General features: G+C 43.1%; 1 protein-coding gene across 11 annotated transcripts in view; it reads left to right on the top strand.

The window, feature by feature from the left end:
• arhgef28a (Rho guanine nucleotide exchange factor (GEF) 28a) overlaps positions 1-12276 on the top strand; it is a 96816-nt gene that overhangs the window by 33926 nt on the left and 50614 nt on the right. For all 11 annotated transcript variants that reach the window (XM_077231083.1, XM_077231086.1, XM_077231082.1 and 8 more), the window contains exon 4: positions 677-1177. In XM_077231083.1, the coding sequence (XP_077087198.1) occupies positions 677-1177 (501 nt within the window). The remainder of the gene's footprint in view (positions 1-676; positions 1178-12276) is intronic.

Below are 12276 nucleotides of genomic sequence, written 5' to 3'. Positions count from 1 at the left end.
TCTACACTTGTGCTGCAGTTTTGTCATCTGCCGCTTCCTAATGCTCACATTCTTTAAAGTCGGGTGGATTCTGATTTTTATCATTAATCAGCTGGGACAAAATATTCTGAAAAGGATCTCATTCCTCTCTGTTGTTAACGTTGTGGTGTGGACTTGCCTATTTTCACATAATTAGAATGATTATTAAAACTTTATAGTTATTGTTATAGTTGATGTCCTTGAGGTGAAAGCCTGTAAGGGGATTTCCTGTTGACATGGAAACCAGGATATCACTGGCGTGCCTGTTTGTATATGGCGAGGTGTTAAGAATTTGTTTTCTATGGAATACATTTGTTTCTATGGAAACAAAACTTAAGTTACCTGATGGTTTCAAGTGTCAGTGAAAGTAAAAGCCAGTGGCTGATTTCTCCCTATAATATATAGTTCCAGTGTTGAACGCATCTTCTTTTTGTGTTTTGCGGTGTGACCTGAATCAAGACAGTAACACAAGACAATAATGTCATGTGTAAATATATAGCCTTTTAGTTTTTAAAGGCTTTTAAAGTCCCCAGGAAGGACTTTCCTTTTTCAGTAGCCTGTAGCCTTTACTATTTACTATAATGCACCTCCAGATAAACATGTGTAGTGTACTGTATGAGTTGTCTCATCTAATCTGTCTCACCTTTTCTCCATCAAGGTCACAATGTTCCAGAGAAAGTATCTGTGGAGGTTTACTGCTTCATGAGGAACAGCGGAAGTCCCATCAGCCCGATCTGGCATTCAGGAGAGCTCTCTCTGGAATACATACAGGATGAGGCACAAGAGGTGGCGAAGCAGCTGATAAACTTTGAACCCTTGACATCCAGCAGCCATCAGGATATCCTAAGGAAATTCTGCCAAGAGAAAAGGATCTCATCTGAGATGAATCATTTAGAACAGATTGACCAGCTTGGGACAGATTGGATTTGTGATCCGAAGGAATTATTTCCATTGGAAAGCCTAGCAGAGACAGAACAAGGGCACAATGTTTGTGAGCAGCAGAGTTTCAGCCAGAGCAAAGCTTCAGGAACACCAGAGTGTGATCCAGAGCACAGACACACAGTGGGACAACACAGTGCGGCTGATGAAAAAATCACACAGGCCTTGGCTAACTTGCACTTTCTGGGATGGGACAGCCAATCTGGACAGGAAAAGCAAGGTCAGTCACTGTGTCATTATCATCATTTTAAGAACTGCTAACCTTTTGTTTTATTCCTGACTACACTAGATTCTGACCGTTACAGTTTGTAGAAATAGATTTTGCAAAGTCTTCAAACAAATTAGCTTTCAGAACAAAAGAGCACCCTTAAAGCTCTGTGATTATATTCATGTGATTTGTGTTTTGGAAACATAATCACCTTTCTGAAATGTTTAGAGCCTCTTGTGATCTTTACAGGTGTGCAATATTGCCATTTAAGATAATGCTTGAATGGGTTGCATTATCCATTTGTAAGTAACTGGTTTATATATATATATATATATATATAGAGAGAGAGAGAGAGAGAGAGAGAGAGAGAGAGAGAGAGAGAGAGAGAGAGAGAGAGAGAGAGAGAGAGAGAGAGAGAGAGAGAGAGAGAGAGAGAGAGAGAGAGAGAGAGAGAGAGAGAGAGAGAGAGAGAGAGAGAGAGAGAGAGAGAGAGAGAGCGCACAGTGTTTAGGGTTCGTTAGTGGAGAATAGGGTTAAATTCAACAACCCTTTAGTTACAACTGAGTAACTCTAACTAATAGTGTTTTGTATTTACTTAGAAGCTAGACTCATCAAGATGAGTGGGTTCCTGGGCCAATGTTCTCTACAATAAATCTGTGCGTAATGTAATATAATATAATACAATACAAATACAATATAATATCAATGATCTTGTCATCAGAATGTTTAATGATTAAACTCATATATATTTTTGCGCAGTGGGGTTTTCCAGTTTGAGGAAACTATTGTGTCAGAGGAGTTTATCAGGAGGATGAGTGTTAGGAGCATGCTTCTCATGTGACAGACAGCCAATATAAACAAACAGTGATATAAACTTAAATAGTGAAGAATAATATGACTAAAATCATACTGGCCACATTTCAGATCACAGTTACAGCAAAGCCATTTTTTGTTGGAATGGATTGTTTCATATTCATTTTCTGTTTCTTTGTATTTAAAACAAATTAGGTGTTACATTTTTCATTGATAATCTTTTTGTCTATTCACATTCTTCGTGTATTTATTTTCTGTTTGGCTTTAATTTGTACTTTGCTTTAATAACATTAGGGTAATTCATCTGAGTTAGAAACTTTAAACTCCCTGTAAATAAGATGAAATAATTCTGATTGATCCCCAGATACATGTTGGTATAAAAAAAAAACTATTCACTGCAGAACATTCGGTAATGAAAGTAGCTCCATATTTTTGGATTGTATATTGATATGTACATTTCTGTAAAAAAAAAAAAAATATATATATATATATACAGGTCCTTCTCAAAAAATTAGCATCTTGTAATAAAGTTAATTATTTTCCATAATGTAATGATAAAAATTAAACTTTCATATATTTTAGATTCTTTGCACACCAACTGAAATATTTCAGGTCTTTTATTGTTTTTATACTGATGATTTTGGCATACAGCTCATGAAAACCCAAAATTCCTATCTCAAAAAATTAGCATATTTCATCCGACCAATAAAATAAGTGTTTTTAATACAAAAAAGAGTCAACCTTCAAATAATTATGTTCAGTTATGCACTCAATACTTGGTCGGGGATCCGTTTGCAGAAATGACGGCTTCAATGCGGCGTGGCATGGAGGCAATCAGCCTGTGGCACTGCTGAGGTGTTATGAAGGCCCAGGATGTTTCGATAGCGGCCTTAAGCTCATCCAGAGTGTTGGGTCTTGCGTCTCTCAACTTTCTCTTCACAATATCCCACAGATTCTCTATGGGGTTCAAGGTCAGGAGAGTTGGCAGGCCAATTGAGTACAGTAATACCATGGTCAGTAAACCATTTACCAGTGGTTTTGGCACTGTGAGCAGGTGCCAGGTCGTGCTGAAAAATGAAATCTTCATCTCCATAAAGCTTTTCAGCAGATGGAAGCATGAAGTGCTCCAAAATCTCCTGATAGCTAGCTGCATTGACCCTGCCCTTGATAAAACACAGTGGACCAACACCAGCAGTTGACATGGCACCCCAGACCATCACTGACTGTGGGTACTTGACACTGGACTTCAGGCATTTCCTTCTCCCCAGTCTTCCTCCAGACTCTGGCACCTTGCAAAATTTGCTTTCATCCGAAAAAAGTGCTTTGGACCACTGAGCAACAGTCCAGTGCTGCTTCTCTGTAGCCCAGGTCAGGCGCTTCTGCCGCTGTTTCTGGTTCAAAAGTGGCTTGACCTGGAGAATGCGGCACCTGTAATCCATTTCCTGCACACGCCTGTGCACGGTGGCTCTGGATGTTTCTACTCCAGACTCAGTCCACTGCTTCCGCAGGTCCCCAATGTCTGGAATCGGTCCTTCTCCACAATCTTCCTCAGGGTCCGGTCACCTCTTCTCGTTGTGCAGCGTTTTTTGCCACACTTTTTCCTTTCCACAGACTTCCCACTGAGGTGCCTTGATACAGCACTCTGGGAACAGCCTATTTGTTCAGAAATTTCTTTCTGTGTCTTACCCTCTTGCTTGAGGGTGTCAATGATGGCCTTCCTGACAGCAGTCAGGTCGGCAGTCTTACCCATGATTGCGGTTTTGAGTAATGAAACAGGCTGGGAGTTTTTAAAAGCCTCAGGAATCTTTTGCAGGTGTTTAAAGTTAATTAGTTGATTCAGATGATTAGGTTAATAGCTCGTTTAGAGACCCTTTTCATGATATGCTAATTTTTTGAGATAGGAATTTTGGGTTTTCATGAGCTGTATGCCAAAATCATCAGTATTAAAACAATAAAAGACCTGAAATATTTCAGTTGGTGTGCAATGAATCTAAAATATATGAAAGTTTAATGTGTATCATTACATTATGGAAAATAATGAACTTTATCACAATATGCTAATTTTTTGAGAAGGACCTGTATATATATACACACACACAGTGGTGGCCAAAATGATTAGAACAGTAAGATCATGTTTTAAAAGAAGTCTCTTCTGCCCACCAAGGCTTCATTTATTTGATCCAAAATACAGCAAAAACTGAAATATTGTGTAAATATTGTGTAACTGAAATATAAAATGTAATTTATTCCTGTGATCAAAATAAAAATTCAGCTTTACCAACACATAAATAAATTGCATTTTAAAATATATTCAAATAGGAAAAAAATATTTTAAATTGTAAAAATATTCCACAATATTACTGTTTTTGCTTAAATTAAGTCTTGGAGACTTCTTTTAAAACATTAAAAAATCTTACCGTTCTAATAATTTTGGCCACCACTGTATGTATAAAAAAAAAAAAAAAAAAAAAAAAATATATATATATATATATATATATATATATATATATATATATATATATATATTTTTTTTTTTTTTTTTTAAGGAGCTCTGTTGGAGTGAGAATGGATAATAATGCCCATTCCATCATGTAACATTAACTAATTTCTTGAACAGTGAGAAGGGATAAAGATGTAAAGAATGCCTGTAGTGCACATGGGGCCCCTTACATGACACTAGTGATTGTTTGCGGTAAATTGCACAGCTGAGTTAGCGTTCATTTCATTGCTATGGCGTGTCGGCTTCAATTAAAGACAGCACTCTTTAGCAGCATTATTGCTACTCTCAGGGAAAGTAGAGTAACAGCAATTTATCTCACAGGTATTATTCCATTTTGAATGTAATATAACAACCTGGACATTTTCATATTGGATATTTTTATATGTTTGTCTAATCCTTTAAATTTATCGGATCGCATTCCCCTGAGATTGTTGTTGGAAGTTTGCTGAGATAAACAGTTTTAGAAAGATCCACTGTGTGCATTTCACCAACAAAGCAAATCAAACAACAGCAATCCTTTATCTCTAACAAATAACTGGTCCGGTTTCTGCAACTTCTTGCAAAAGTGTATAAGTGAAGTACTTGCAGAAATTGTAAACCAAGAGCAGTGTGATTTTTGCTATGGAAATGTTGCTTCATCTCACTTACTCTTCTCTTTGAATAGTGGCTCAACTACTACCGTCAATATGAACAAAGAATCATAGACATCTGTTCAATCAATTACTGTGCGTGCGTGCGCGCTACAAACACACCGGTCCGGTTTAGAGTCCCCGCTTTAGCTTGTCTGTCAACACCCAGTAACTTGTCCTCAATTCCACTGAACAAGAAAAAAGAAAATAATCCCACACCTATAAAAGGCTTTATGCACTTGATTCTTTGTATCGTGAACCTCCTGATTTTCATTCAAATGAAAATTGCTTATGGTGAGGAAATCATTCTGAGTTGTGTTTGTTGTGACAACCTGATGAGCAGGTTTTGACTCAGATCTTCACATCTTACACTTAAATATTTGTCGTACACACACATGCTGTAGTTTGAGGGCCCGCTTGGATTAAATAAGTGAATTTGTTGTATTTTACTCTGCAAATCATCCAACAGGCTGATTGGACTCCTCCCTGTACCGTGTTTAGCCCTTGGGCCATGTCTTCCTTATATATTGCAGAAACCATGTGCAAAGTGCTTGCCATACCACATGTTTATGACCAGATGTGGACCGCACAGAGATTAGCTGTCCGTTTGAACTACATTTGATGTGAGAGACCACCAGGGTATTATGGTCTATTATTTCTTAGACCAGTGGTTCGGAGCCCACTAGGGGGCCTCAGGATGACATAAAAGTATTTCAATTAATAAATTATTTTAATTTATTAACATATTCTAACTTTAGTCTAAATTAAAATGCTAAAAATAAACAAAATTAACAACTTCAAATTGAAAATCATATATGTTTTATTTCTCCTCAATAACTTATTTTTATTGAAGAACATATCATTCTGCAATACAGAACATAATTTATGAAATCACAAAATGAATTTTGGTTAATCATTTTATATGTTAAAATAACATTTTTAACACAACTATATTTGTTCAATAAAAAATATTGAAAAACAAGCTGCTTTTTCATAATCACTGGAGAACTGCCAGATCTATCATTGTCACAAGATCAGGCGGAAGCAAGTGCAAGTTAACTCTTTATTTTAGTCAGAAGACACAAAGACAATCTCAAGAATCTCAGCAGATGGTGGCGCAGGGACTCGGTGGTCAGCGTGCAGATGATGGTGAATCCAGAGCGGGTGAAGGTGAATCCAGTGCGGGTGAAGGTGAATCCAGTGCAGGGAAAATCCAGACGAGACAGGACACGAAGACACCGAACAGGAACTCAAACTGGAACAGACTGCAACAAAGACACGAAGCACGACACGGAGGACACCAAACCAACGATCTGACAAAGAGAGGAGATTGTGATGAGTCTTTATAGAGAGGTGAATTGGCAGCAGCTGGCGCTGATAATGAGATCAGCCGGTGATCAGATGAACGAGCGGTCACGCCCACTCACACGCGCTCATACTCACAAAACAACAATAACACGAGACATGAAGAAAACAGCGAACTCATGAATCGTGACAGTACCCCCTCTCCTAGGAACGCCTCCTGGCGTCCCCAGACTCCCTTACCTGTCGATTGTAATCATCAATAAGGGAGTGATCCAGAATGTCTCTAGCAGGCACCCAACTTCTCTCCTCCGGACCGTAACCTTCCCAGTCCACCAAGGACTGGAACCCGCGTCCCCTCCTCCTTGAGTCCAGAATACGATAAACCGAATATGTGGTCTCCCCGTCTACGAGTCGCGGCGGTGGGGGAACCGGGACAGGCGGATTAATACGAGAACGAAAAACTGGCTTAATTTTGGATACATGAAAAACGGGATGAATTCTCCTGTACACTGGAGGAAGATTGAGGCGGACTGCCACCGGACTAATAATCTTGGTGACAGTAAACGGGCCAATGAATTTGGGAGCAAGCTTATTCGAAACGGAACGGAGAGGAATGTTCTTGGTAGAAAGCCACACTTTGGAACCGACGACGTATACGGGAGGCCTCCGCCGGTGGCGGTCGGCCTTGGCCTTGGTGCGCGCTCCCACTTGGAGTAGAGTCTCCCGGGCTCTAGTCCAAGTGCGGTGACACCTCTGGACAAAGGCGTGAGCGGAGGGAACCGCGACTTCGGGTTCCAGACTAGGAAAAATTGGTGGCTGGTACCCTATGCTACACTCAAACGGAGATAGGCCCGTGGATGATACTGGTAATGAATTGTGGGCGTACTCCACCATTGAAAGTTGTTGACTCCATGAGGAAGGATTCTTGGAAACCATACATCGCAACGTTCTCTCCAAATCCTGGTTGGCTCTCTCAGTTTGGCCATTGCTCTGGGGATGAAACCCTGAGGACAGGCTAACAGTCGCACCCAGTAATCTACAAAACTCTTGCCAAAATTTGGACACAAATTGGGGACCTCTGTCGGAAACCACGTCTGTCGGGAGGCCATGTAACCGAAAGACGTGGTTAACGACTGTTACCGCTGTCTCCTTGGCTGAGGGCAATTTGGGCAAGGAAATAAAGTGGGCCGCCTTCGAGAACCGGTCCACCACGGTTAAGACTACCGTGTTACCCTGAGAGGGTGGGAGGGCGGTGACAAAATCTAGAGCGATGTGGGACCAGGGTCTCGAAGGGACCGGCAGCGGTTGAAGGAGCCCATCTGGGGGTCGATTGGAAGTCTTACCAGTGGCACAAACTGAGCAAGCCAAAACAAAACTGTGAACGTCGCGAGCCATACGTGGCCACCAAAATCGTTGCTTGACTAAAGATGTAGTGCGGCTAACTCCTGGATGACAAGCCACATTGGAACAATGCCCCCACCGAACAACGTCGGACCGTAATTCCTCTGGCACAAATAAGCGGTTCGGTGGGCAACCGACCGGAGGCGTTACCCCTTGTAAGGCCGTCTTGACCTTCGATTCGACCTCCCATTCGAGTGTAGAGATAATTAGAGTCTCTGGAAAAATGCACTCGGGAGTAGACGGGCGATCGGAACGGTCAAAAATGCGTGATAAAGAATCGGGCTTGATGTTTTTGGAGCCCGGGCGGTACGAGAGAGAAAAGTCAAAACGTCCGAAAAAAAGTGCCCACCGAGCCTGCCTAGAGTTCAATCTTTTAGCAGTTCTGATATATTCCAAATTCTTATGGTCTGTCCAGACGACAAAAGGTACCCCCAACCCTTCTAACCAGTGGCGCCATTCCTCCAATGCCAACTTGACTGCCAACAACTCTCTATTACCAATATCATAGTTACGTTCGGCAGGGGATAATCGATGAGACAAAAACGCGCATGGGTGCATCTTGTCGTCTGTGAGAGAGCATTGGGATAGCACTGCACCTACCCCCACCTCTGACGCATCGACCTCCACCACGAACTGACGTGATGGATCAGGGGTAACCAAGATGGGGGCTGAAACAAAGCGGCCCTTTAGTTTGGCAAACGCAGCTTCCGCTGCATCTGACCACCTGAACGCCGTTCTGGGGGAGGTCAAGGCGGTCAGAGGCGAGGCTAGTTGGCTGAAATTGCGAATAAACCGCCGGTAAAAATTGGCGAACCCCAGAAACCTCTGTAGGGCCTTACGGGAATCTGGACTTGGCCAATCCACCACAGCCTTAACCTTCTCAGGATCCATACGCATTCCCTCAGACGACACAATGTACCCAAGGAAAGGAACAGACTGTGCATGAAAAGCGCATTTCTCCGCCTTGACAAAAAGCCCATTCTCTAGCAGTCTCTGAAGCACTCGTCGAACGTGCTGCACGTGTTCCTGGAGAGAAGAAGAAAAAATCAATATATCATCCAGGTAGACATATATGAATTGGTCGACCATATCTCGCAGCACGTCATTGACGAGTGCCTGGAAGACCGCTGGGGAGTTGGAAAAGCCGAAAGGCATGACCAAGTATTCAAAGTGCCCCCTGGGGGTATTAAAAGCAGTCTTCCATTCATCCCCCCTCCTGATGCGGACCAAATGATAAGCATTACGTAAATCCAATTTTGTGAAGATAGATGCTCCTTGCAACCTCTCGAAGGCTGAAGACATCAATGGCAAAGGATAAGTATTCTTTACCGTGATGTTGTTCAGCCCCCGGTAGTCAATACAAGGTCGCAAAGACCCATCCTTCTTCCCCACAAAAAAGAACCCCGCCCCTGCTGGAGAAGAGGAGGGACGGATGAACCCCGCTGCTAGAGAATCAGAAATATATTTCTCCATAGCCTCTCTCTCTGGGACAGAAAGTGAATATAACTTGCCCTTAGGCGGAGACGTACCTGGCAGTAACTCTATAGCACAGTCATAGGGACGATGCGGAGGGAGAGAAGCAGCACGAGACTTACTGAACACCTCCTTCAGGTCTAGGTACTCCGTGGGCACGTTTGACAAGTCCGCTGCTTCCTCCTGAAACGTACAAACAGAAACAGACGGACAAGCAGACACAAGACAGGACTCATGACATTTACTGCTCCATTCCGACACTGATCTCTGCTGCCAGTCTATTTTGGGGTTGTGTTTGATGAGCCAGGGATGACCTAAAACAATGGGTGCCAGGGGGGAGTCCAGGATATAGAAAGAGATGGTTTCAGAATGGTTGCCGGATACGCTGAGTGTGAGGGGTCCAGAGGTATAAGAGATAGTGGGGAGTGTTTGTCCGTTGAGCGCGTGCACTGCGATGGTGTGACTGAGGTGTTGCCTTTGGCTTGCTCAGTTGGGGATATTCAAATTAATTAACCAATCATACCATTGATCAGCTCTACCAAACTTGGATGTCTTTTTTCCAGTAATAAACAAACATTAAGTTGTTTTGATTGATACTGTGAAGCAGCTTTGATACAATCTGTATTGTGAAAAGCGCTATATAAATATATTTGACTTGACTTGACTTGACTGAGGGGTAGAAGGGGAACCTGAATCCTGAGTGCAAAAGTGTAGTCCATGAAGTTACCTTCAGCCCCGGAGTCCAGTAGTGCTTGACAGTCGTGAGTGTGAGCTGACCACCTGAGCCTTACCGGGAGGAGCGTTGATGTTGATGAGGTCTTCTCAGCGGAGATCCCACCCGACAGTAGCCTCAGTTTTACTGCCGGGCTTGCCCTTTTACCGGGCAGTTGAAAGCAAAATGTCCTGCAGAGCCACAGTAAAGGCAAAGGCCCTGGGACCTCCGCCTTTCCTTCTCCTCCCGGGAAAGCCGAGCTCGACCGACCTGCATGGGCTCATGATCGTAGATAGGGCTGACCGCGTCCACCACTCCGAAACCCCGAGCAGGTCCCTTCCGACCCTCGACTCGGGAGAGTCGAGAGTCAACACGAAGTGCCAGATCGATCAACTCGTTGAGGGTGGGGGGTAAGTCCAGTGCATAAATCTCCTTTTGGACGCGGTCAACCAGCCCATGCAGGAACATGTCCCACTGCGCCTCCTCGTTCCACTGACACTCCGCCGCCAAAGTCCGAAAATCTATAGAGTAGTCCGATACTGATCTCTCGTTTTGCTTGAGATCCGCTAGCATCCTTGCTGCCTCCTTTCCAGCGACCGAGCGGTCAAAGACTCCCTTCATGGCGGCGGCGAGTGTCTGGAACGAGGCACAGCATGGATCTTGGTTCTCCCACACCGCCGTCCCCCACAGAGCTGCCCTTCCAGTCAAGAGTGTGAGCACAAACGCCACTTTGCTTCGTTCTGTGGAAAAGGTCCTGGGTTGCAAGGAGAAGTGCATAGAACAGCGTGTTAGAAATGCCCTGCAAAAGTTTGGCTCACCATTATAGGCCTCCGGAACTGGTAGTCTGGGCTCTGACTGGAAGGCGCTCTCTGGTGGTATAGGGGGAGCGGCCGGCGTGGGTGGCGCAGTGGGAACCCGCAAAAGTTGGACTTGCTGGGTGAGCTCGGACACCTGCGCCACAAGAGCTTGAATAGCCCGGCCCGAATCATTCATGTTTCTCTCCTGGGTATCCATCCGTGAGATGCTGACTTTCACGAAATCCTCCCATGAGGTTGAAGTTTCGCCTGCTGCTTCCATGTTTGGTCAGATCGTTCTGTCACAAGATCAGGCGGAAGCAAGTGCAAGTTAACTCTTTATTTTAGTCAGAAGACATAAAGACAATCTCAAGAATCTCAGCAGATGGTGGCGCAGGGACTCGGTGGTCAGCGTGCAGATGATGGTGAATCCAGAGCGGGTGAAGGTGAATCCAGTGCGGGTGAAGGTGAATCCAGTGCAGGGAAAATCCAGACGAGACAGGACACGAAGACACCGAACAGGAACTCAAACTGGAACAGACTGCAACAAAGACACGAAGCACGACACGGAGGACACCAAACCAACGATCTGACAAAGAGAGGAGATTGTGATGAGTCTTTATAGAGAGGTGAATTGGCAGCAGCTGGCGCTGATAATGAGATCAGCCGGTGATCAGATGAACGAGCGGTCACGCCCACTCACACGCGCTCATACTCACAAAACAACAATAACACGAGACATGAAGAAAACAGCGAACTCATGAATCGTGACAATCATTGTGAATGTGGAGGGGGGACCTTCGAATATTGTCAAAACGTTTGAGAACCACTAAGACGGCATTAAACCTGTTATCAGACCACTGCTTATTTACACAGAGCACACAGCACAGATAGGCTCACAAATAGCAAAAAACATCTTGTGTGTATCTGAGTGCTAATTCAAATACAGTATTTCAGAACTTTTACACTAATCTGCCAACTGGGTTGCTAATTTAAAATTGGGTTGTTAATTGGTACAAAATTGGCCTCAAAATTAGGCTACATTTGACAAAACCTTCATCTGGGAGCATCTAGAGATGCCAGGAATTCATAGGTAAAGTAATGGGGTTTTTTTTATTCTAGAAATGCAAAAGGCTTTATTTTAGAACTAGGTTTAGCATGTAGTAATTAAAATTAGTGTCATACATACAAATAATAATTGAAATTTGTCTGTGATAATATACTGTGTATTCAATTAAAAACTATATTTATTGAGGGGGAAAAATAATTTCAGTTGTGGGGGGACATCAAGTCAGAAAGGTTAAGAACCACAACTGTACAGGATTTTGGGATGCAGTCATACTAGTGTAGTGAAAAAGAAATGATACTATACAAATACTATATGGACTAAATCTGAGTGTAGAATGAAAGAGAATTTGTTTGCGCATCACTGAAAAGCATGAAATGCGCTCTTTACAAATTGCGGTATCATGCACACACATACT

This window comes from Siphateles boraxobius, unplaced genomic scaffold (genome assembly GCF_051911475.1).
Source record: "Siphateles boraxobius isolate OS27281-9 unplaced genomic scaffold, OSU_SipBor_1 16, whole genome shotgun sequence".
Lineage (NCBI taxonomy): Eukaryota > Metazoa > Chordata > Actinopteri > Cypriniformes > Leuciscidae > Siphateles > Siphateles boraxobius.
This window is presented reverse-complemented; position numbering and strand designations above follow the sequence as displayed.